The sequence below is a fragment of the Pleuronectes platessa genome, chromosome 11 (genome assembly GCF_947347685.1).
Source record: "Pleuronectes platessa chromosome 11, fPlePla1.1, whole genome shotgun sequence".
NCBI classification, from domain to species: Eukaryota; Metazoa; Chordata; class Actinopteri; order Pleuronectiformes; family Pleuronectidae; genus Pleuronectes; species Pleuronectes platessa.
The window spans coordinates 7,966,739-7,993,236 of NC_070636.1; the positions used below are offsets into that span (position 1 = coordinate 7,966,739).

General features: G+C 42.9%; 1 protein-coding gene across 1 annotated transcript in view; it reads right to left on the bottom strand.

Annotated features, from left to right (window-relative positions):
• The window catches only part of myo10l1 (myosin X, like 1), a 48,179-nt gene that overhangs the window by 15,818 nt on the left and 5,863 nt on the right, over nt 1-26,498 (bottom strand). Inside the window, exons 2-5 of the mRNA XM_053434815.1 lie at nt 13,036-13,134; nt 2,927-3,085; nt 1,325-1,512; nt 524-658 (exon numbers count right to left, since the gene is read on the bottom strand). Coding sequence (XP_053290790.1) covers nt 524-658; nt 1,325-1,512; nt 2,927-3,085; nt 13,036-13,134 — 581 coding nt within the window. The remainder of the gene's footprint in view (nt 1-523; nt 659-1,324; nt 1,513-2,926; nt 3,086-13,035; nt 13,135-26,498) is intronic.

The following is a 26,498-nucleotide window of genomic DNA, read 5'->3' on the forward strand; positions in this document are numbered from 1 at the left end:
AGAAAGACTCATGAAGCTTGCTGTTTCTCTTTTTCATGCTTCATATCAGCACAATTACACACATCACTAAATGCCCGATTCAAACGATGCTTACTCTCACAGGATGTGGTCTTGCTCAGGGGCAGCTTTGAGACTTGGGATCTCAAGTCTGCTCCCAAAAGACTCTTTGAACTGCTACAATTTGGAACAATAGAATAATGTGCAGGGCTACACCCAATTGCATTTGTAATAACTACACCCACTCGTTTAATGGATATACAAAACAAATCTAGATTCCATGCAAACAGAATTGAATTATAATTTTCATAATTCTGTGAGTATCCATGTAAAACAACAATGAAAGCATTATCAATCAATAACATCAACAATAACCAGGTAAATTGATAATAAAAAATATATTGGTTTAAAAGTCACTCTACTTGGACTTTTCCTTAAAGATTTGAGGCTTAATATAGTGAATTTTGAAGTAAACATGCTTATGTCAGAGGAAAGAAACTGTCTTCATCACTTCTTCTGTGTTTACCTGCTCTGGACGATGGCCTGCTCCACACGTGTGGTTTTCTCTGTAGCAGGAGTTCCTCCGGATTTCTGGCTCATCACCGACAGGAACTGCAGCAACAGTTTAGTGCTCTCCGTCTTCCCTGCGCCCGATTCACCACTGGAGAACGCACACACACACACACACACACACACACACACACACACACACACACGCAACCCCATTCAATTAAATGCACTGTGACCTTCTGTGACATTCCCACATCCTCGTCCTGACTTGTGTAATTGATGCTGAGGTCTGATACGCTCATTAGCTCCCAGTCCATCTCAAACACGACCCAGTGAGTTGAAGGCAGGAGCGGCTAAATCGACCAGCTTCACTGAGGAGCAGGTCATGTTGAGCAAGATTCAAATTTCATAATTTGCTCTCTGTGCTTGATTTGTAGGTCTGAATAAGTCAGGAGTGTCACAACGACTGTAACAGTTCATACCTGTTATTATGTGTTTCTTCACCATATTCTGGAAGTTTGTGGTCTTATTAAATTAGTCTTATCACCAACATAAGAGTCTTATCTTTTCAGCGCCAATTTCAGCGTGTGTGCTACGACCTCATGATAAAGTATAATAAATATAAGTACAAGTCCAGGTAAGTAGGGCAGTAAGAAGAATGGAACCTCCCTGTAGTCCGGTGCATGCTGGGATTGGCTGCAATCCCCTGAGAGTCTAACCAGTCCAAACACACACTGTACAGAAACAAGATGGATGGAACCGCTATGGACCGACATGAGGCCGCGAGGCAGGAATCCCAGCGACAGTGTGAACTCACCTGATGAGGACGCACTGGCTGTCGGGGCGTTTCCAGATGCAGCGGTAGCATTCGTTGGCCACGGCGAAGATGTGTGGCGGCAGCTCCCCGAGGTGGTGCTTGGAGTAGAGGTCCACCCGCTCTGGGTCGTACATGGCGGGGACCTGCTTGTAGGGGTTGACGGCCGCCAGGATGCTGCCGATGTTCGTCTGAAAAAACACACACGATACGTCAGTTCAGCCATTTCTATATCTGTATCATGCTGTTTCATGTGCTGTATATATACTGTATATAGAAAATCTTTTTTGGTAAGTTTTGGTTTTCTTTGATGCTATAATAAACAGAGGGAAACGTGATGATTGGTTGGTTTGAACAGCAACGCTTGTATGTGGGATATTTTGGCTTCGTTTCTGGACAGTGGGCAGAAATGGAGTCGTTGTTGTTTATTAGTTTTTTTCTTTTGCTGTAGGTTTTATCCATTTCTCTCCGTTTTGAATAAACAGACAAACGTGTTCCCAATTACAGACACACGTGCCAACAAAAACACACACAGTTCATATATGTCAAATATAAAAGCAGTCTTGTGCTGCTTTTAATCTAGATTGGAGGATAAGGGAGAACAATGGAGTGAAAAGACCCCAGGATATTTATTAGAAAGTTGAGGTTGAATTAATAAGATGATGGAGGACAGATTTCCATTTTGAGCTATTTGTGGTGAAACAGTCACCTTGTCATCCAAAAAGAAACGGGAGAAAAAAGCTTGAGGTCAGCTTCACCTCCATCGTGTCATATTACCCTGACTGTGCACCACACATTAAACTGTGGGACGCCATACAGAGTGAACACGTGAACACACTGTGACACAGAGAGATGAAATTCAGCTGATCAGCTTATGGGAAATCCGTCTATGGAAACATTTTCATCATCTAGATCAGGTCACTCCCACGGCCGTCATTGGTAATCCTCAGGTTCCCAAACATGTGACTTTCAACATATCATAACCAGGATCTACAATCTATACATTTTATACACGTTTGTTCACAATATTGATTTTACAGAGGTAGTTGTCTTTTCAAGTCCTCTGTGGTCATGAGTGAGGAAGTTATATGAGCTAATGCATCAATTCATTACAGACAGATACATATGGACAAACTGCCAGAGCATTTCTCTAGTCATTTATACTGTGTGTACCCTTGTAAATACACAGGGATCATGCATGTGTTGTTCCTGTTTGCAGTGTGTTCACCTACACTGCTAAAATGAATACTGTGAATATGTTTATCATCATATTAGTGGTCAAAACAGTTTTGAAAAAAGGGAACTATAACCTCACAAAGCCAATAATTGATAAGTGTGCTGATTGTCTCTTTCAAATTCCACAGCACAGGTGACAGAAAGTGGCAAGAGGCAATGTTTTCCTTCATTCATCCGAATCTTGTGAACACGATATATCAAAATCGCCCTGAGGCAATTTCTTCAAATTTGGTACAAAAGTTAAGTCGAGAATAAAGTGATTAGATTTAGTAGGTCAAAGGTCCTGGTGCTGGTAATTCACTCAATTCCGGTGTAATTGGTAATGCTGCCAAAGTGTGACAACAACACACACACATTCGGTTCACTCACATAGATGTTATCCTTCTGGTAGCGCTGGTACAGGTTGTGCATGATGGCGGCCTCGTGCAGCTCGGCCAGCGCTGACATGTCCTCCACCCCGTCGATGCTGGACTGGTGCATGGCGTACACCCGCTCCCTGGTGACCTCGGCCGTCTGCAGGTACAACACCTGGGACACAACAAGACAAAAACACACTGTCACATATCAACACTTCATATACATGTGAATCATATATAACAGGGTTATATTGATCAGCTTTAGTTTGTGTATATTTATAAAGGGATATTTGTGGCCACAGCTTTCTAACCAGTTAGCTTAGCTTAGCACTAACTAAACTTGAGTTTTTATTCTTAATTTGTATCTTCTTATAGTTGTTGTCCTAGTTATATGCATCACACACTCTGAAAATGATAATGCTATGTTGTGTTGCATAAAGACGGACCGCATTGCATCGTCTCTTACGCTGGTTTAATTGGCACAAGAGCGCAAACTGACAAAAGGAAAATGTGTTTTTCAAACCTCTTCATTCTGAGGTAAATATGATTCTTTGATGTCCAGCTGTGAAGCGTGTGATGCTGCCTATTGAATGATAATGGTAATATCTTGAGATTAAAGTAAAGAAGGACGACAGATTGTTGCAACAGGAGGAAAATCCACATGATGAAAACACAGAGCCCCCCCCCCCCCCCCCCCCTTCATCTATGTCATGTGTCGCCATGGCAACGAGAGAGCAGTCTGGGACAAGAGGACCTGACCGTGTGAGGGGACGGAGGCAAAGTGGAAGAAGAAGAAGAAGAAGAAGGAGTGTGAGAAGAAAGTGAAGACAAAAGGGGAGAAGAAGAGCAACAGATCTGATGTGGCAGCACAGGACAGGTGAAAGCAGCTCGGTGTGTGTACTCAGGCCAGAGACACACACACGACGAGCCCCATCTTTCTTTCATGTTTATAGTCCACACACACACACACAAACACACACAAACACACACACACACAAACACACTTTTACTGGACATAATAGTGATTGTATTTCAACATCAGGGTCATTTGTTCATTCCAGTGAAATCTAATTCTCCAATAATAGTGCTTTATAGTACTGAAGTGTTCGTGTGTGTGTGTGTGTTTTCGTGCATGTGTGTGTGTGTGTGTGCGTGTGTGTTTGTGTGTGTGTGTGTGTGTGTGTGTGTGTGTGTGTGTGTGTGTGTGGTGTAACAGATGTGTTGGAAGTCTGTTGAGAGTGGCACAGGGCCACGCTGTAGGCGCTCAGACGTCACGTTTTTTAAATAAATCCATTTCACTCCAGTAGCACCGTCCTCCACGGCTCAGAGCTGGAGTCAAAGCTCTCAGGGCAAAGTAAGGTACTGAGCTATTATATCTTTGTTTCCATGAGCAGCAACTGTCTGTTATAAAATGTTTGTTTGTTGAGTCCAGATGGAAGCATGTGTGCTATATTTACCAATATCCTGCTGTATTTACTTCTGCCCAGGAGGTTATGTTTTCACTCCGCTACGTTTATTTATTTGTTTGTTTTTACAGCAGGATTAGAAAAACAAATACTCAACAGATTTCCATGAAATTTGGTGAAACGATGTGAATTGGGCCAAAACAGATCCCTGTGAATTTTGGCACAGATGTGGACAAAGGGGCAGAGCCAGGAATTTATCTCTTACTTCACATCTTCACTTTTCCCTTACATACAGAACATATTGCGACAAATGTCCAAATATAACAGTAACCCAATGAAAAACATGTAGCCAAACAAATTTGGACAAAACAGGACAAATATATAACAATTTTAAAACAAATCAAAAACAATGAAAATCAAAAAGACCAGATATCAGGGGCTGTCCCTTGATAATCATTAGCCTTTGCAATTAGAGATTTAACATTGACAGAGAGACTCATTACCGAGAAGAAGAAACAAACAATCAAGCACTGAATAAAGCTAAATCGCTTCTTCATTTTCACTCTTCAAATAATATCAATATAATTTAGTAATTAGACCCATTTAACTGGTATTTGACAATAAGATTTTTTGTAATGTTGCAACTGCATCCTCAACTGTTATTTGCCATGTTATTGTTATTGTTTTCCCATGTCCTCTCCTATATTCCAGTTAAGTTCCTTTCCTTTAGTTCTTTCTTTAATGTTCACAACACAGAGTCCATGCGTTGGGTGAATTCCTGCATCTGTGCGGGAGAAAGACGACGGAAAGACTCTCAAAATATATCTAAGTCCTTCACATTCTCTCTCCCTGTATCTTACTTACTCGCCCTATTAAATCCCTCTCTCACTCTCTGTCTTTATATTTCTTTTTGAATCTTTTTGAGTTCTGCTTTACTTCATGTCTCAAACATCAGTCCTCTCTCTCATCTCTCACGACGCTCGTCACCTTCATCCCTTCCCCCGCTTTCTCATTCGCTTCTCTTTTCTCTCTGTTCTCTGGATCTCTTCCATCCCACTCTTCATTAATTTACTCTCTTCTCTTCTGCCTTCCCCGCGCTGCATCTTCCCACATTTCAACCATCCATGATCTTTTTGTTCCTCTTTTCCTCTTCATTGCTGGCTCCTGTTATCTCCATATTATATTTCCGATGTATCCCCTCTGCCTGTTTTATTCATGTTTTTCCTGATCTAACTATCTAACATACATGGACCCTGCTCACTTATACAGATTCACTTAATGATCAAATTGCTCAATCTGAGACCCCGGCCTGTAATTGGAGGCTTACTGAGAACAATTTAAATCTGAAAGCTAAGCATGCTTTTGAAATCCAGAGTAAATTATAGTGCAGCAAAAAATAAGGCTACACACACACACACACACACACACACACACACACACACACACACACACACACACACACACAGCTATCTACCTAACATTTACCCTAACACATTCATGCCTAATCCAAACCTTAACCTAACCACAATTCAGATTTTACCCCTGATCTTAACCAGAACCTAAGAAATAACTGGGTCAGGACTTTGGTCCCTGTGAGGAAATGGTTCTTAAGAGGTCAAAATAAAACGAATAGACACATGCATGTATATGTGTATATGAATAAATAATGTATTTGGTATGAGGCAACAGTTTTGAAAGGTTTAATAGACAAATAACATGACAAATAATCTGATTTCTATCTGTAGAAGTTGTGGAGTCCCCCTTTAAATAATGATCTAGATCATAATTCTATCATTATTTTCTATCCAGATGACAGGAATGTTTTCACTGTAACATTAAAACAGTGCGTGAGCTACCGTCTGGGTATTAAAATAGCCTCCAATGCCAAAGCTGCTTTCAAATATAAAACCTTTAAACAGCAGCTAAAGCAGAGACGTTCAGAGAAAACCAGGAAAACCCATCAACGAATAGTTTTTTTGTACGCAGCTCCTTAGTGCACAATAACACACACAAGTGCAACACACACGAGCATAATGTACTGTATGTGAAGCAGATGCACTCGCAATAACTTTGACTGTGAAGACTGTTTGAAATGGGTTTCTTCATTTTCAATAATTCATTATTGGAGCGAGGACGACAGCATTAGAGCGAGAACAGAGAGAGAGAGAGAGGGTGAGAGAGAGCGAGAGAGAGAGAGAGAGAGAGAGAGAGAGAGAGAGAGAGAGAGAGAGAGAGAGAGAGGAGAGAGAGAAAGAGAGCCTGACATGCAGTGGACTGACAGAGAGAGAGAGGATGAGATAATGTCAAGTAAAAGTAGAGCACGTTTAACCAACTGTGATTTGGCTTCAGCAGTGTCTCTCTTCAGGAGATGAAGTGTGCGAGGCTACATCAATATTTAAAAGTGGTTCACAAATAAAGTTTCATTTGTTTTAAATGCTTAAAGATTTCCCCGACACGTCCCCCCCACTTCCTCCCACTATCCAGAACTCAAGCCAAAATGTCCCGGATAAGAAAGATGCCATATTGTGCATTTGGAGTCTCCCCTGTAGTGATCGGGGGGGAGCTTCCACCCAAAACAGGCTTTCAACCAATAAGTTAATCCAGATGTTGAGAGCGAGTATCGATATGGCTCCACTTCACGACCCATAATGTGCAGACTCACGTCAAAGGACAAGACGTCTGCACCCATATCCAGAATGTTTGAGCTTCATTTTTGTGCAATGGTAATCGTCCATCTTCCTTCACAGGCTATGGGATACATTATACTTAATATCCCCAGGGTAGCAGTATGATTTTGAGCATGTTAGTTAACATCCTGACATCCTCAGCATTTACCTCTGTGAACTGGTGTCCCTGCTTCTCACTGAGCATCTACCACGTCTATTGTTCAGTATTGAATACGATCTATCGCAACACTTGTTTGTAGGATCTGATCTTTAATGGGATTTGTTGAGAACAAACACTCGCTCAGACACACACTACACTTCTGCTCCTGTTTTATCATCGTCTCTGTTGCTGCTCTCCGCCATGTAGCACAATTACACCATTCTTAACCTGCTTTGTTCATTTCAACACAGGCACACACACACACAAACACACACACACACACACACACACACACACACACACACAGTGGAAGCAATGGTCTCCCTCTAAAGCCTCTTCATCTGACTTCACAGATTAGCTGCAGAGAGTGGAGAGCAGGCGAGAGAGCTGAAGACAGAGAGCTGTGGGCACAGTGACCTATATATTCTGCAGGCCTATATTCACTGGAGCAAGGTACAGTATCGCACGGCACTTTACACACCTGCAGCTCTCCTCACTGACCTGGGATCAGATCCTGCAGACCTCCATTGTTCAGATAAGGATTGGGAATTTTTGATGAGGTATTTCTTTATAATGGGTTTCTTCAGATCCGAATATATTAGAAGCCAAAAGGAGAAGCTGCGGCCAGCATGGCTCTTATGTATTCAGAGAGAATGACCCAAGTTATTGATTTACTTATTTGCAAGCATCTACAGGGAGCTGAGGTAACTCAAAAACAAATGTGACAACTTCAAATCTATATATTTAATCTAGTTTTGAGTATCCCTTGTGCCAAATTCAATATTATTTAATGCATGGGCTTTGGGGAATCTGACAGACACCTGCATCTTTTCTAAATTGTGTCAAATAATCCCAAAAATGAATTTGCTTGTTATAAACTAAGATATAACCTTGTTTGTGTCCGTTAAGGAGCTTTGAAGAGACATTGAAAAAGAACAAGATAAAAAGAAGAGAGTAGGGAAAAGATCATTCACCCTGTTCATTATATATGTTCAGTTAAAAATGACTTGCAGAGCCGTATCATACATCGTGCACAAACTGGCACAATGCAAGTGTCTCAACTCATTTCAGACCAACACAGTTTCCATCCAGCACTCACAGTGACCAGTAGCATGTTAGTCTCAGAATGAAGTGGATTCAGGTGCATTGTTGGGACATTGCTCTCAACTGGCCAACACATTAGATCTGTCAACGCTGTTATTTTATGAGCGTATTGACAAGATACCAATATGACCCTACATAAGTGCTTAGAATAGCACTACACACTGCTTGTTACACACACATTGTCTGCTCTCGCACTTTAACTTTCCATTTCCTCTGAGGAGACGGTTATTCTTTTACTACCGGGCAAATAACAGCAATCCGCCAAGGTGCAAGTGCATCAGGCTTTTAAAGGGAATTGGAGATGGCACTAAAACACACCCATGATTAATTAAGAGAGTGAGTAAAATCCTTTTGAACGATGCATCTGGCCCAGAGACCTTTTTACTGCCATTAAACGACCAAATGAGAGGCTGTACTTAGGGCATGAATGCTCATTAGTATAATGCTATAGCGTAATAAAAACTATAATAACCATGCTAACTATACATGGTGTAGCTGAGGCTGAGTTTGCAGGTATTTGTAAAAGTACCTGATGATAGCGCTACCTTAAAACTAAGATTCATCATCTGGGGAACGTGAATGCTCATTGAAAGTTTGGTTCAATCTGTCAAGTTTACCAGGAAACCAATACCAATAAAAACATATCACTAGAATGGCTAAAAACTCAAAACCTGAAAATTTGTGCACCGCTGTTTCTTTTCCCACAGACCGGGTTTGAGAAAAAGGGGTCAACTATAAGATTTAACTGTGTTTATTCCTCCTCTGCCCCACAGCCCTGGAGGGAATAACACATTTCATAAGCCATCACTCTGTAGGATTCTGCAAACCACACTCATCCCTCCCCGAGAGGGCTCACCGCCTTGTTCCCTGAAGGTGAGAGACGGACAGAGAGCAAGAGACAGTGTGTGTGTGTGTGTGTGACCGTTGTTACAGTTGGTGTGTGTTTGTGTGTCTTTGGTTTTGTGTGCCCAGTTTGACAGAGTTGAGTTAATCTCATTATATGATGCTTAATGAGATGAGTAACTCTGAGGTCCTCGGAGGGTTAGAAATCTGAAACTGTGAAGGGGGAATGTGGGTCAGGAGATCACACCGCAGCAAAAGCTCGCTTCTGAGCCGGATCAGACCAAACAAGTCATTTCTGCGCTTTTCATTAGGCACGTTCAACAGAGTGTGTGTCACTTTTTTTCGTGTGTGTCTGTGTCTGTGTGTGTGTTCGAGAACGTAGTTGTGTTGTGTGCGCCGAGGGAGCAGAGGCATCCCTGCAGCCTTTTCTGTGCTCGCGTGAGCTCTCACTGCAACTTTCACGCTAGCTACTGAAATCCAGGTCACGTAACACACATTGTCCATAAATCATCGCAAACGTCACCTCAGAGTGTGTACGTCCAAGCTTGTGCATGTGTGTGGGTGTGTGTGTGTGTGTGTCTGTGTATGTGTGTGTGTGTGTGCATACCCTGTGTAAGAGTGGAGTTTTCTCTCAGTCTACACACTGCTCCCATGTAAAGTACAATCCTGTGGGGATGTACATGTCCAATGCAGGTATACATTAGGACATCAGGGTAAAACTACAGTCTATGAAAGGAGTCTGACACTGTGACTGTATCCATGGCAAAAAGACAAGGAATATCTATGAAGTGCCTGAATGTGCCTGATTACAAATACAGGATTTTAAATTTAAATTGTCATAAAGGGTGAAAATTCAGGCTCATCATTTTTATTTGGGCTAACCTGAAAGGCTTTCCATGTTCTGATGTTAAGAAGATGCAGATTGTCCATTGCTGACGCTCGTCTTTTCGTTCTCTGTCTGAAACACAGGTCTCTTTAAGCCCCTCCTCCCCATGAAGCCCAGTTTGCTATGATTGGCCAGCGAGCACGCTCCGTGTTGATTGGCCAACTGCTTCCAGCGTTGGTAGAAAATGTCAGGCTCTGTCTGTTTTATTAAGGGTGCATCTTTTCATTTATGCTCATTCGCTGTATTATCTTCAGCAAATTATTTTTCTTCAGTCTATATCTAGAACCAGTTCTCTGCTGACCTAGTTTCACAGATTCATTCAAATTTCATCTAATCTGATTCTCATCTAATCATATTTTCTACACAGTAAGTTATAGAGACTTTGGGGAGAAAGGGAAAAAAAACTCAGATCATGGATGAGATATTTGTGCGTGATCTGGGATTTTACCAATCCAGGGAGATTGGTTTAGCTCTTGATTCATAGGGCAATTTAATTTCCAGCCGTCATTGATGGTCATAAATATCAGGTAGTGAACAATGCTGCAAATAGAATTAAATGAGTATTTCTGGGAGTCACTGAGACAGACTGTGCCTCTGTTTAGCCTCCTGCTGTCACAACAAACCAGACCAGCATGGATCACATAACCAGAGGGATCGTAAAAGTTTGCAAGGACCTGGCACCGAGTTTTAGTTCGATTGTAGACTACGCATATTTTAAAACTAATGTAACATAGCTGTGTCCCATTTCAGGAAGCCACGTCCTTCGAGGGACAAATGGCTACACCGCGGCGCAACTAAGCTGTCTCATTTTAAAGGTTCAGACAAATACGTCCTGCCATTCCTGAGAAACGAAGGATCCAGTGGGGAGATCCTTCCCTGGCCAACGTATCCCAGGATTCATTGCGTGCCAGTGACTCTGTCTACTGAAGCCCTGCCTTCATAAATCATGTCCTCCTTAGAATGCTGCCCCTGAATTGGGACACGGCTAATTGTAAAGTCCCTCCAGGAAAAGTTCAGCCAGCATGAAGTCAGATATTATTTACATGATTGAATAGAAAAGTAACAATAAAACACACACCATCATCCCTGAACTGCCTCCTATACTTTCCATGAATTAATCCTTCTGTAGTTGCAATACTGTCAATATTCAAATATTGTTACATGACAGCTCCGTCCTTAGAACGCAGCATGAAATCGAGGATGAATGATCGGGTTGTGCAGTATCTACCCTCGGCAGTGAGTTGTGCTGATTTAACATGATCGTTTCGCAGCCACAGCATTTGTAACGCAGAATCTGTGATGTGGTGAAGTGGGTCAGAGTCTGTGAGATTAAAGCAGCAGAGCGACAGAAGTGCAGGGAAGAAAAAATGAGGAGAAAAAAGAGAGGGGGAAATAAAACAAGCAAGAGAAACTGCAATATTTACATTTTTGCAATTTTTACTTACTACTTTGGCCTCGACATGCGAGTAAGTTTTTGAGGTTTTACTTAAAATGCTTCTGGGATTCACTGAAGTCAAAAAGGTATTTCTGACTAATATCAGGGGGTGGGGGTCAAAGGGCAGAGCCACAGGGAGAGATGGGGGTCCTAATGCATGGGTCCCCCCCCCCACACACACACACCCTGCTGATTCCCTATCAAATATTCACCAGCTCCTGCAGGGCGAACATTTAAACACCACCGGCTAGCAGAGAGGGAGGGCAGAGGGAGGCAGGGAGAGCCGGATGGCGGCAGGGGAGGTTAAGGACATTCATAATCCTGAGTGGAGAGGACGCCCGCTCCCATAACCAAAAGCCTGTCTGTCCCCTTCCGTGTCCCCAAACAGGAACTCCGAGCTACGGCTACATAATGAGACGATGCTTTTAGAGCAGCAGCGTCTGGTCTGTGCATGTTTCAAAAGGAAACACCACTTCATTGTACAACTGTGGGGATGGATGTGGATGTTCTTCAGAGGAATAAATGGAGTATTGGGACTCTTGAATTTGGGCTGAAGAGCCAAATCTATTATTAGCTCCATCTAAATGCGGCCAACTGGAGCGTGTGTGTGAGTGTGTGTGTGTGTGAGAGTGTGTGTGTCAAAAACATCAGCAATCCCCCAAAAATGTAATCCAAAGAGCAATGTGCGCATGTCCTTGGTCTGATACAGATTAGATGAGCACATGCACGCGCGCACAAACCAATAATGAGATTTAAACATTCAATTCCATTATTTTGTTGGGGGGGGCAGCAGTATGGCGACACTCTAACATCTGACAATACCGGAACAGGCATGTTGAGCGTTCATATTGCTCTACATCTATCAGGGCTCTCCTCTGGAGGCTGAATGTGTGTCAGAGATGAATTTTGCATATGAATGAGGAGGAGGATGATGTGGAGGAGGAGGAGGAGGAGGAGGAGGAGGAGGAGGAGGAGGAGGAAGGAGCTGGGGACAGGAAAGTGGAGCATCATGAGTTTCTATCGATCCACATGTGGAGCAGATGAACCTGCACAGTTGCCTCTCCTTAACGCTGACCTTTCACGTGAACACACAGCAGGTGAACTATTCCAAGCAGCGACTGCAGATTTAGCTCAGCAGAAATCTCCCACTGACACTGTTTACTTCTCCTATTCAGTTCAAGCTAAAGAAATGTGTGTTAAATAAACAGTCATTTTACTTTGACAGTTTTAATCAGTTTTTAGATGAAACAACTTAATAGTCTTGAGGTTTACGGTGCAGATCAAAAATAACATTTTCTGTTTTTCCCTTTCCGTATTTCCTGCCATCCCTCTACTGCCGACTCTGTAATAAAGTTATAAACTGCAACCAAAACCGAATCGGGTTTGCCTGTTTCCCTCAGAGCACAGATTCCCATTAGGACAAGTATTCTGCTCGAACAAAATAAGATAACATTTCCATATTTACAAGAAGACGTGCTGCATTATAGTAAATAAATTGTCAGGGTCAGATCCGATTTTCCAGGTCTTAACACAATCTAGTCAGTTTGCAGAATGATAACTGGGCCTTGGTGCTAGATTCAAGCATGATCTCAAAGACGGGTGTGTTTGTGCACATCTCTTACCTCGCCATAGTCCGTTGTGACCACAAGGGTTCCATCTCCACAGGAGTTTACAGTGGCAGGAACAAGCTGCTCCTTCTCCCGGACCCAAACACGGGCTCCCTGTGAAATACAAAGATTGAAGTTAAGCTGTGAAAAGTGACCAGATAAAGGAATATTAAGTTACGATAAAATCACAAACCCTCTTGTGAACAGAGAGGAGGTCATCAGCTCTTATACAACAGTATTACCCAAGAAAAAAACAACCTCTCAGCAGTGTTTGAAATACATGATAATCCCCTTGTGGTCAACAAAACTGAAGCTGCAACACCAGGGACAATCAACTAATCATTTTATTTATATTGAAGTGAAAATACACAATATTTGCATTTCCCAGCTTCTCATTAAGTCAGGATTTAAATCTTTTCCTTTCATCAATGTAAACTTCTTTGGATATTGTACTGCAATAAAATCTAGCTTGTGAAATAGATCTACTTAGACAGTGGGAACAATTCTTCTAGAGAAGATTTTTTACTACTATCTGACATTTTATTGACAATAATCCTTTAATCATCTCTTGACATTAATTGAGAAGTTAATATCAGATTAATCAACAAAATATGATTTTTAGCTGCAGCCCCAAGTGGTTTCCTTTGCAGAGTGAATTATTTGATTTCACTGATTCTACTACTGTGTGTAAGTGACACTGACAGGTAGTTTCATCTGTTAATGTAACACAGTCAAGTACTGTACAGTTCCTCCAGTGTGTTTCTGTATGATGAGTGTGCTTGGCTGCACAGACAGATGTGTTTAATGGGAGTCAAAGACTAACATCTGGATTTTCTATCAAGGTGAAGCAACACTGCTCGGAGTGTGTGTGTGCGTGTGTTTGTGTGTGTGTGTGTGTATGAGTGTGTGTATGAGTGTGTGTATGAGTGTGTGTATGAGTGTATTACTCATGTTGTGGGGATCTAAACCTGTTTACTCAGTCACATAACAGGGACTTGTAATCCCTATGGGGGAAAAAAGCAAGTCACCATAATGTAAATCATTGAATTCGAAGGTGAAGAGGTGAAGACATGTTTTTGGGGAGTTGGGTGGGATGGGGCTGGGGGGGGGGGGGGGGGGGGGGGGGCTGTTTGAGGGTCAGAGGAAGCGTGCCCTTCCTGGACCTTTTCACACACAAAACCCTCTTTCACACAGACCCTGACCTCTGACCTCCAAGCCCTAAAAAGGGGCACAGCGTAACAGTGGAGAGAAGAGAGGAGGAAGCGAGACGAGTGGAAGAATGAGAGGCAGTCAACAGATCTGCTGAATAATGTCAAGACAGGACACTGGATCATTTGTGAATTTACCAAAGCACACGCTCAGATGTCAACAACAACAATCATGCTCCATATTTCATTTATACAGCCTCTCTCTCGTCTTGATCACCCCTCAAAACACTTTACAACTAATTTGTTAGTCACCCATTGACACACATTCAGACACTGCATTCATATGGACCACTTTCTCCATCACACATCACTCACACATGTCGTCAGGGGCAAATTGGGATATTGTAACTTGCCAAGGACATGCAGAATGGGGAAGACTGGGATCAAACTACTGACCTTCTAGTCGGTGGACGGCCCGCTCCACATCCTGAGTGACAACCGTCCCTATAATGAATTGATTTGTTTGGTCAATTAACGAAGCCTAAATCCTGCTACTATTCAATAATAACATAACTGATTAATAGTTGTAGCAATTTTTCTTTTTGTAAAAATATCAATGGAGAATATGATTGCAGCCCCAATACCATCTCATTCCCATTCTCCGCTTGTGCAGCTGATGATCACCTTCGTTCAGGTCTAGGTTTGAATCTGGATGATCATTTATTGGAAAAAGTATTGACAATGACTGACTTCTAGTTAGGAGTTTAGTCTAGCTTACAGACATACCTACTTAAATGTGAAGAATGAGAAGAAGCTGGAGTCCTGAAAAGACACCAGATGTGAGCATCCGCATGAACCGAGCAGCAGGGGACGGACCGAAATGAATTGTTGTAGCAACAGATGGTCCCACACCCCGGAGCATCGCCTGACAACTGTAATTTCAGTCTTTTTCTCCTCTTCTCTCTCTTTTTGTTTTGCGTCTTTTTGCCTTTGTCTTGCATATATACACAAACACACAAACACACACACTCACACACTGATGATAATAGAAACCCAGAGTTGTGCCCCAGGATACAGAGCTAACCAGGCAGAGAATTATTCACACTCACGCACACAGTACACCACACTGTACATGGACGTTACCCTACTTTAAAGTTAAGTCGCCAAAGGTGAGGTTTGGGGGGGGAGGGGGGGGGGGGAACGTCAGAATGCTTTTGGAGTCAGACCTTAATGCTGCTGCTGTTTTCTAAAGATAAACTCTTGTCATCATTGCAACTGTGCAGCCTCAATAACACTGGACATTTCCCATTCTAGGGGTTAATCACAAGAGTTGTTGAGGATTTTGTACGAGCGAGGCAAATATTACATTTGTTGGGTGAACTTTGACCTGCGATATTGTGACCATGGCCTAACACACAGGCAAACAGAGTGCATGTAAAAATAACTATTAAACAAATCAACACACTAATTAATATTACAATTTTGTGTTAAGATGCTTCTAATGAAACTGTTACACTGACGACGTTAAACGTTTTCCTGAGTCCGTCCGAGCTCCGTAATTCACTCACAGACTGAATGAATTCACTGCATGTTAAATTAAATGCTAATTCACTTTGCATGAACGAGCCCAGTACATCGAGAATCACTCGGTCGACTGAAAAATTCAAGAGCCTCCTCTGCTCTCTCTCTCTCTCTCTCTCTCTCTCTCTCTCTCTCTCTCTCTCTCTCTTGTTCTCTCCTCAGCAACTCTCTATATATAGCTCTCTCTCTCTCTCTCTCTCTCTCTCTCTCTCTCTCTCTCTCTCTCTCTCTCTCTCTCTCTCTCTCTCTCTCTCTCTCTCTCACCAGCCACATTCCAGCACACGGGGCCCTTACAATGGCGATGATGCTGTGGCTTGACCTGATGACCTCCCTCAGGCCGTGAGGCTCCGTGCTCACAGTTCACCAGCTCTTAACTACATCCTGTTTTAACTGATAAAATGACCTCTGACCCCACTTTAGGCCTCTCATAATGCTCCTTGAACGCCCTCTCTCGTGCCACAAAGAACACTTTAAATATATAACCTCTACTTTTCTGTGCAATTTTGGCCTCGTTCTCCATAAAGAAGAATATAATTGCCTTCTCTTATCCGTCTCCACTTTAAGTAAATGGGTGTCTAGTCCCCGGATCGATGTACTCAGTCCGAGCCGTGTGCAATCACTGGGGAAAGTGCAGCGAAAGGGAGACGGAAGGTTATGAATGACCTGCCATCATTAAAACCTACACCCACCAACACCCTTGTTCATCCCCTCCTCTTGGCGTCCTCACGTCTCCCCTCCCCCTCGTCCATTACAGGCCCCAGACAGGCAGCAATGTTCGTGCATGACAACAAACTCCAGGTCCGTCTCCGTAAAGCGTTACATGTGTAAAGCTGTTTTCAGGGATGAACTGTGGACAATGTCTGGCAAATTGGCTGGGGACGTTTTCTGGAGTTTGCTCTTCACACAGGAAGAGCACAGCAGGTCATTGTCCCGGTCAGACGCGTTCACAACAAGAGGAAAATGTCCGGAACATTCAAGCAAGGAGTGGCACCTGGTCGGAGAATGCAGGAGGGTTGGCCCTTATCACCGAAATCTGGAATCCTGTTTTCTTTCCAAGTCGGCGTCATGGCACCTCTTTCTCATTGTACAGAAGAACTGATTTGGACCTTTGCGTATCACATACACAAAAGGTCAACTTCTGTGCATTTCCTTAAAACAGCTTATGCTTCTCACTCTTTCCCTGCTCTGTGAAATCCAAACCGGACCCCCCCCCCCCGGGCCTCCAGCTCCGTCTATCATCATTTTGTCAAGCTCCATTAAACCTCAACTCTCCTCAATTGTCACTTTACCCTCAAACACGACCTCTGACCTTGTATCTCACACCCGGCTCTCTCAACCAACAGGAACCAAAACGTCCAGTTCAAGAAAAGCTCTCAGCTGAATTTCTTTGTGAAGGTCAGGGGTCACTCCTCGGTGCCATGTTGTCCAACTGTGAGGAGTCTAAAATAAGTGATCTTTAAAGTACATTGAACGATTTATAGCTTAATCCTTTCTCAGACATTTGTCTTTCCTCTGACTGACTGACTGGATGAATGCACCACTTATTCATAATGGATTGACCTGGCAGCTGTTGTAGAAACATCAGATTTATCAGGTTCAGGAGAAATACGGTGGAAGTCGGGATCAGAATCAGACTAAATATAAACTATACAGCTTTTTTAAATAACTAATGTTCTGTACCAACAAAGAAAGTTCAGAAAACCGGACACAGTGTTTGATTAACACAGTATCCTGCTTTTCTACTGGAGTCCTCCAGGTAACATATCAATGTTTCTCAAAACCTGCCTAAGGTATTTGAAATCAGGAAATTGGATACTTGCATGAATTAATGCAGTTCTTATGATGTCAAATTAAACTTCTCTGCTAAAAAAAGATGTTATCTAGTTTGTGAAATCTGCAAAAAACAACCAATAATGCCTTCACATACCTGGAATAGCTACACTCTTTTTAAAAATAAAGAAACAGAGAGATGTCTGTCCTTCTGGAAGTTTCATTGTGAGGAGACATTTTTCTTGTTTGTTATGGGTATGAATATTTTTGTCATATGTATCAAGGCCTCAATGCTGAGTGTAAAGGCAACAAGACCCAGACCTATGAACAGCTGCATGAGTGTGTGTGTGTGTGTGTGTGTGTGTGTGTGTGTGTGTGTGTGTGTGTGTGTGTGTGTGTGTGTGTGTGTGTGTGTGTGTGTGTGTGTGTGTGTGCTTCTGATAAAGGCCTTGTTTATGCTCGGTGATCACAGGGACGACCGTGCCATTTGACTGAGGCTTCGCCCTGGAGACATTCTCTGATGTGCTGAGAGACACTCATGGCCAAACTCACACTGGTGAATCCTCGTCGCAAACGTACTGCAGTGTCTGCAGACGTACACACACACACACTATGAACCTCACACTGCAGATGCAAAAGACTCACAAGTGAAGATCAACCCTTCTTGTTACACAAAAACCTGTCTTCTGTGTTTCAAGAGACAATCATAGGAAATGCCAAACGCAGAAAATAAAACCAACAGTTAAAAGCACTGAAAGATGAGGAAGACACAGACGGACACAGATAAATAAGTGATGAAACAAACAGCTGACTGGTCACCCACCTAATGGAAGATAATTAACGACCAGCGTGGAGCTGGGAGGACACAGGCGGGTCTCATGAGACCATAGGTCAAGGTTGCATTCACAGCTGACTTTGAATGTGTGTGTGTTTGTCTCTCAGCACACACATCAATAACAGTTGTTACTTGACACACAACGTCAGAGCCCCATCTGACACACAAACCCAAGATTCACAAAAGACAACTAGAACTCAACATGAATATATCGTCCATGTCATGGAGACGTCTACTATTGTGGGAACAACAGGAAAAAGACAGGTTTATACATGTGTTTATAGATATTGTGAATGCAATAGTGTTGCAATTGTGCGAGATACGGTATACAGGTGTGTTGTTGAGCTCTTGAATGAAGGGCGAGTCTGATGATGGGTGTGGTCCTTTGTTCTTGGTCAGAAAGTCGTCATGTTGACCGTCATGGCAGCTGGTGTGAGGCCATCGCAAACTAGAAGCCAATAGTTCAAGCCAGCCGGTCAGGGCACAACTTTCTTAAGAACTACATTATCACAACCTCCTCCACCGTCGCCATGTTTGTTGTTGTCAGATACTCTCGACTCTGCGATGTATTTAGTTTTCATATGTAAAGGCCGCATATCAGATTTTTGCGTTTGCCATTTTTCTTCCCATCTTTATCTAAACAGTTTCAATTTCCACCCGAACAACTTCTCATATGAACCAGTCCTCCTGGACTCCTACACTGTGTGCTGCACTGAGTGTTGTCTCTGTCCTTTTGGCACGAATGACAACACTGGCTGTCCTGCAGGTTGTTGTACAGTACATGAGACAGATGTCTTAGCTCTATGATCTAGATCCTGTGGTGCAGCCCTGTCTGTGTTAGCGACCTAAACTGTGTCAGTCCTGTCCCGTTAAAGGTGACAATACAATCACCTATAATGGAATATCAAAAGCTTTCAGAGGATTACGGCTGCTGGAAGTAGAGCAACAACATGTGTGTTGGTGTGTGTGAACGTATGGGCGTGAGTGTCACCTGACGATATGAGTCACATCTGACAGTGACATAGATTACAAAACAAATGGATTCTAGGGTTAGGTGTAAAGAATAATCGTCTTTTAATCAAAGGTTGCATAAGATAACTCACTATTATTTCACTTTAGTAGATTTACAAGTTATAAACATATATTTTCTGGTTCCACTCTCTCAAGTGTGAATATTTTAAGCTTTTCTCTGTCATGTATGATAATAAACTGAATATACTTTGGTTTTAAATTGTTGGTCCGACAACATAAGACGTATAAAGACACTTTGGATTCTGGAAATTGAAACTACTATTTCCTTTACTGATGAATGAGAAAATAATCAATCAACATGAATTCCGAACTTTATACAAGAAATATCATAAAAGCAGAATAATAAATGTCCTTATTTTAAAATGTCTCCTTTTCAAATCCTTTCCAACCCAACAAAATGGCCTCTCCGTCCTTTATGAGAATATTTGACTAATGCAGCACAAAAAAAAAGAAAAGCTCACACTCGGAGAGAAGCCATCAGGTCAAAGCTCCCCCCCACACACACACACACGCACTTACAGCGGGTACAGAAGTGGTGCGAGTGTGTGTAGAGTGTTCTGTGTTTGGCTGCGGTACAGTTGTTCTGGAATATGTAGAGCTTTAGGAGGATAACCTTTGAACCCGTCCTGGATTCCAAAACAAACACATGAAAGATTTATCCAAAGTAAACCAGATCAGAGTCCGCCGCTAAATTACAAGCAGGGATAGAGGAGGCAGATTGAAGCAGCTGTTAATGTTGTTTTTGTGTGTGTGTGTGTGTGTGTGTGTGTGTGTGCGTGGATGTGTGTGTGTGTGTTTCTACAGAGCAAATCCTCTTTCGGAGGCCAGTTTTGAGCAGTAAGCTAATTATCACATTCTCTCTCATCTTGGATTTAACTACAGTCACACCCCCCACACCCCCACCCCCACACCCCTGGCAGCCTGGCAACAAGACTCCCCGGCAACAGTGTGGAAACAGGGTACCATGGAAACAGCCTCTCTCCTCCCAGCATTGGTGGATGTCGGGAGATGGTGTTCAGGTGCAAGGGATTGTGGGAAATGCTGTCATGTTTTCTCATGTATGTGAGCAACTCTTTGTTTTATACACTTGCATGTATTTGGCCTATATTTCTCACTGACTGTAGGTGGGAGGAGGCGTGTGTTCTGGAAGTAGCTTAAAAACCTGGATGAAAACCAGATTGTGTTGCCAGCTTCCAATGTAGTGCATGTCTGACCTAAATGACCTAATTCCCTCATAATTTATCTGACAGCTCTAATAACTTCAGCAGAAACTATTTGACCGAAGCAATAGTACAATTAAAAATAATATTACAGTCGTTTTTAGAGTCATTTTTACAGGAAAAAAGGCCAGATTCCATATTTTCTTTCCAGTTTCTGCTGTTGTGTTTTATATGAATGTAATTTTGAATATTTCAGGTTTAAAACTAAAAAAGACACTATATCATCTTGGGTCTTTGTTTGGCATTTCAATTATTCACTGATACAGATGATCAACTGATTCTTTGAGTAAATAATCCATAATGAAAATAATTATTAAATTGTTAGTTGCAGCCCTCAAATTTCCAGACAGCGGTCCAAAATTCAAAAATTATCACAATATAACTAAGGAAACACAAATTATGCGTGAATAATACAAAACACAAAATACAATGTTATGTTATAAAAATGAAGAAATCATTGTTATATTAATTGTTATCAAAATAATACTAATAATGAATCAAGATATACATTTTTGTTGATATTTCCCAGCTCCATTACAGCCCCTCTAAGAGAAGCATACGTTTCCTAGAGATGTTGTTTCATTCACACTCTGTAAAACAGCCTTAATGCAATTTGACCGAGCTTTACTCTCACAGAACAACCATGAGAGTGAGACGGGTGGAGAAGGAGGAAAATGTGAAGGAGTGAAGAGACAGCGGTGGAAAAATGCCAGGAGGAGGAGAGAAAGTGGTTGAGTGAGCGAGATGGAGAAGCTCGGAGAGAGTGGCCGCAGGGAGAGAGAGAGAGAGAGAGTGTCAGAGGGAAGGGAAAAGAGAGGAAAGAGAGAGAGAGAAGTAAAACTGATGCAGCTCCTGAGCAGAACAAATGTGTTGGGAGCTGCTGAATATAGGTCACACATCTCCACTGACTGCTACCTCCCCTCCGCTGAGAAAGCTTCCCGCAGTCTGTGCTTCACACAAAACGCTGCATAATTTGGACGACAATCTATGGACAAGGCTCTGCTATTTTTACCCGTATAGCTTTGTTAGTCAAAATGAACTGCACTAAAGAAATGACCGAATTTAAGATGCAAAGAAATCACCCTCGCAGCAGCTTTGATATTGCTGTGTTTGCATTAATGTTTCACAGCTCCTATGCAAGCAGCCACAAAGAAGGCATCCGGATTATTCATATTTTAACACGGCTCAGGTACATTCGCTGAAAAAAAGCGACCCTTCCGAGTGAGACCACTTTCACCGCTCTGTAACCCTTCTTAATATGGTGTGTAGTGGCCACTCAACAAATTACAGTTGTAAATAATAATTTACAGCCTTCCAGAGGGTAGAGAAGGAGAAAGAGAGGAGAGGGCAAAGACAGGACAGAAAGTACGGGCTATTAAAAGAGAGATATGATAAAGCGACAATGACAGAAGGTTTGAGATAATGTGTCACGCCCTCGCCAACGCTGTTCCCTCTGCGTTCACACCTGTCCGTCACCCGGCTATCAGTTCATGGCGGCTGTGCACCTGTAATCCTGTCCAAACTTATCACCAACACAAAATATAAAATGTCACGAGTGAACACACACACAGAGACTCAGGTGTTGAGAACACAGAGTATCTTGATGTAGCTTCTTGGTAAATGGCACAGACATCACACTCCTCTGCTGTAATCTGAACACAAAGGCGTAAAGATCTGTAGTTTCCAGGATATATGCAACTTCTCTTATAGTAAATATAAAAGACATTTTAAAGAGATCCTCAATGTGGTATAAGAAGAAAAAGAAAAGGAAGAAAATATGGCATAAATCTTTGCATTGTTACTATAAATTGTCCTGATACACACAATGTATTTATGTGGAACATTTCCAATTTTACTCTATCAGGAAAACCAATCACTGCAAAGTCGATTTCAGTAGCTGTTGTCTCAGCATTTATCTTAGTAGATGTTAAAACCTCTACTGTCTGTGTCATGTGTAGGACTTCTCACCTAGTCTACTGTCTGTTGTCTTCGCTGTTTGTGTTTATTATTTTCTAAAGTTCTTGGAAGTATTTGTAATGCAGTGCTGTGTTTGGATGATTCCCTTAATTCCCCTGGACATTGAATCTACCATTGTGTATGAAAGGTGCTTTATAGATATATAGATATAAATAACGTTATTGGGTTGTCACTACAGCTGACAATGTTAAAAAATAGAGTTGAGATTTACACTAGAAAATTCAGAGCATAGAAGGTATAAACTGAGGGTGAGTTGCATCACAGGTTTTTAACTAAAATGTGGAATCAACTAAAACATCATCATCAGCACAAAAACTATCTAAGTCTTATTTAAGCCCATGTGAGTTGTGACTGCTCAGTAGCTAACATGAAGATGAGATGTTTGACACAACTGACCTGACACTTGATCACAACTGTTAAATCGTGATGTAAACCTGGAAGATTTTCGACTTATATTTCACAACATACACTAAAGTCGGGAATCTAAAGTTGATGATTGACCTCAAATCAGCCACGTGTGCAAAACCAGATGTTTCCATCTCACACTAAACTGCATAATATATACAGCTGCTCTAAAACGCATTATTTTCCATGTAGGCCTCCTGAATATATAACGGTACAGTGGGTTTACAGAACTTGCAGTAAAGGTTACGTATTTTCACATTTCTCTCTCCATCAAGAGTGAGTCATAATTCCTAAGAATAGCTGATATAAACCAGTGCAGGTGTAGGTGCTGTATGCTGGTAAATTAATGTTGATGTATTTTTTTCCAATAACCTTGTTTCTATTTGATTCCCAACACTTGATAATGCCTTATACAGAAAAAAGTATAAGATATATGACACAACAACATAAAATTCATCCCAAAATTACATTCACATCTATGTTTTAATGTCCCTCTAGTTTTGTCATTGTTGCCTCAAATGTGTCCAAAGGAACACTACTACTGTTTTCCATCTACCGTAACCAGAAGAGGATTGGGTTGTGTTTTTATTTAGAGCACTTCATGTCACAGCAACAAGCATATTCTACTACTGACCAACCATTTCAGAAATGAGGGGATTATACAGTCGTCTAATGCCACCTGACATTTCATGCTTGGCTGGTTGGCCGGCTATCATGTTTTCTGCCTGGGTTGAGACAGAGACAGCCAGAGAGCGGTCAGCTGTTCACTCTTTCTGGTTTAGAGGATGGACAGAGCGACAAATGGAGGAATGCTGCAGGGATATAAGACTGAGGAGTGGAGTGATCGGGACAGCGGAGGAATGAAACTAAGTGGATGTGGGACAGACAGCTCCAGAGAGGATTGGATACTTAGTGGCCCACTGCATGAAGTCATATTTTTCTGGGTATCAGAGCCGTGAGCCTGAACATACATAACTAAATTAGTCACTCCATTTTCAAGTCTCGCATTGGCTTTCAGAGTCTGTGCTGTGCAGGGCTGCAGGGTTGGTTATGTGGTGGTCTGAGAATCAATGGTGGGATCGATCTATCGCACACAGACTGACGGGAAATGGAGCAGCAGAGATGGTTGTAGCGTTTTTCTGTGTTTCTGTGTGACAGTAACAGTTGTCACACATATAAAAACACACACACACACGCACACACACCAATAAATGGCATGACATCGCTGCCAATGTGAGAGGCATTTAAGCCCATATCAGATTAATTTAAGAGGGAGGAGGATAAGTAGCTTGGAGAGGGCTGGTATTCGGGGGGGGGGGGGGGGGGACAGGACAAGTTGTTTCCTCAGATTGTGTGAATGTTTGAATGTGTGAATATGCGTGTGCACGTGCCAGCGAGTGGTGTGAAGATCACAGTGCAAATTTGGGAAGGGGGAGAAACTTGATCTGTCCTGGTTTAACAACAGTGAGGAAGGTTTGTCAAATAAATCCCACGATGAGGGGAGGCACTGGGAGAATGAACAGGAGGGTTGAATCACTGATTTACCTAATATTCAATTATGACACCAGTTTTCAACCCCCTCCTGTCTCAACTAATTCATTCACCCACGAACAATTATCCTTTCCTCCTTCTCCTTTCCTCTTCCTCCTTCTTCCACTTTCAAGATAGCCACCCTCCCCCTCCTCCTCCTCCTCTTCCTCCCCCACCACCCCCTATCCTCAATTCCTGCAGAAGCATACCGGTCCCTGCCCACCCTGTGGATGCCCGCTGCATCCCCGACCATGGAGAGCAGTGACAGGGTGCCTTCCCTCCCGGGCAGCATGGTGTTGCTGCTGGAGGCCAACACGGTCTTATATATACCCTCGGTTGACAGATTGGCTTTAATCCGAGAGCAAGCCTTATGGATGCAAAAGCCCGTGTCAGCTCTCGTTTGGCCAATTTATCTGCGGCTCTGCTCTGAATTCATTCACCCAGCGAGCTGGCACCACAGGCCCCCTGCGCTCTGCAGGGATAATAAAATAACAATAATCGATATATGGATGACCACGCACTGACATGGGCCTATTCCTTGTATGTGTGTGTGTGCGTGTGTGTGTGAGTGGGGGAGCACTCAGGTAATGGTTCAAGTCGAGAGAAGCAAAGCAACACCTGCCCCAACCGAGCCCAATGTGGATCAGTGAAAAACAGATAAACAGAAGCTTATACAGGTCGTGCATGGGTGCAAATCCAAGGGCTGCATCAAACGCGTAATCTGTCATTCATGTTTAGCTGAACACCGGTGACACATTTTCCGCCGTGGCTTACCTCCGTGAAAAACGCTTCCATCCTTCCCTACACTCCTCCCAGACGACGCGCGCCCGGCCCCGCAGAGCGCAGACACCGGCTCCGGTTACGTGTGCGCAAATCTCGCCGACGGAAAGGGCGAGCGTGCCTGTCGAGATGGGGGGAAGGTAGCGCTGCCTCCTCCGTGTTGGTGTTTCCCATTCACCGGGCGTTTGTCTTCATCTCCGGTAAAAGCTGAATATGCTCACACACGCGCACGCACCTCAGTAGCGTCGGCTCTATGCGCAAAGGAGACGCCACATGAGGAGAATCCAAGGAGGCTATGATGAAGTATTGAAAAACGTCCACGCCGGGGAGCCGCTGCAGGAGTGTCTAATTGAAGCGGCCCAGGTCCTGCCTCCTTTCAACGTGCAAGTGTGTGTGCATGTGTGTGTGCGTGTGTGTGTGTGTTTGTGGATGTGAGTGTGGTGTGTGGTGTGTGGGGTTGAGAGAGAGGACCAGTCCGGGGGCAGAGTGAGCTCGACGCTCTCCAACTCACGCACCAACGGGGCGGTGCAGACTCAGCCTCCTTCAAATACACACACACACACACACACACACACACATCCAGCTCATGTGTACACACACCAGCAGACATACAAGGTGGTGCATTCTGAAGCTTGACTGCAGGTTGAGGGCTGATGTGCACATCTGGAATCTTATTTTTATTTCCAGTCACAAGATGGATCAGGGAGCCTGGTTTGTTTTTGGGGGGAAACTGAAGAGATGAAAGAGCATCTGTCCCACTTGGCCCAATTACAGGTGTTGATCCTGAAATGATCCAGACAGCAGCTCCAGCCTCAGTTTCAATAAACTGTTGTGTTTTCTGTCCAAAAGAAGATTAAACGAGGATTTATACAACAGGAAATAAAGAGTTAAAACCAGTATCCCTCTCCTCTTGACAATTTCAGGAAAAACAGCAGCTTTAACTGGGGCGGGCTGAGCTTCCTGTCTTTCATTCCTGTATACTGTACATAATAAAACACCCAAAGACAGTGGTTTATAGGATGGTGTGTGGGTTGGTTGTTTGGTTGGTTGGTCTGTGGGTGGGTTGTTTGGTAGGTTGGCAGGTTTGAGTGTGGGTGGGTTTGTTGTTTGGTTGGTTGGTAGGTTGGCTGGAGTGGGGGTGGATTGTTTGGAGCTTTTTGACATTTCACTGATTTACAAGGAATTTGCCTATTCAAGGGT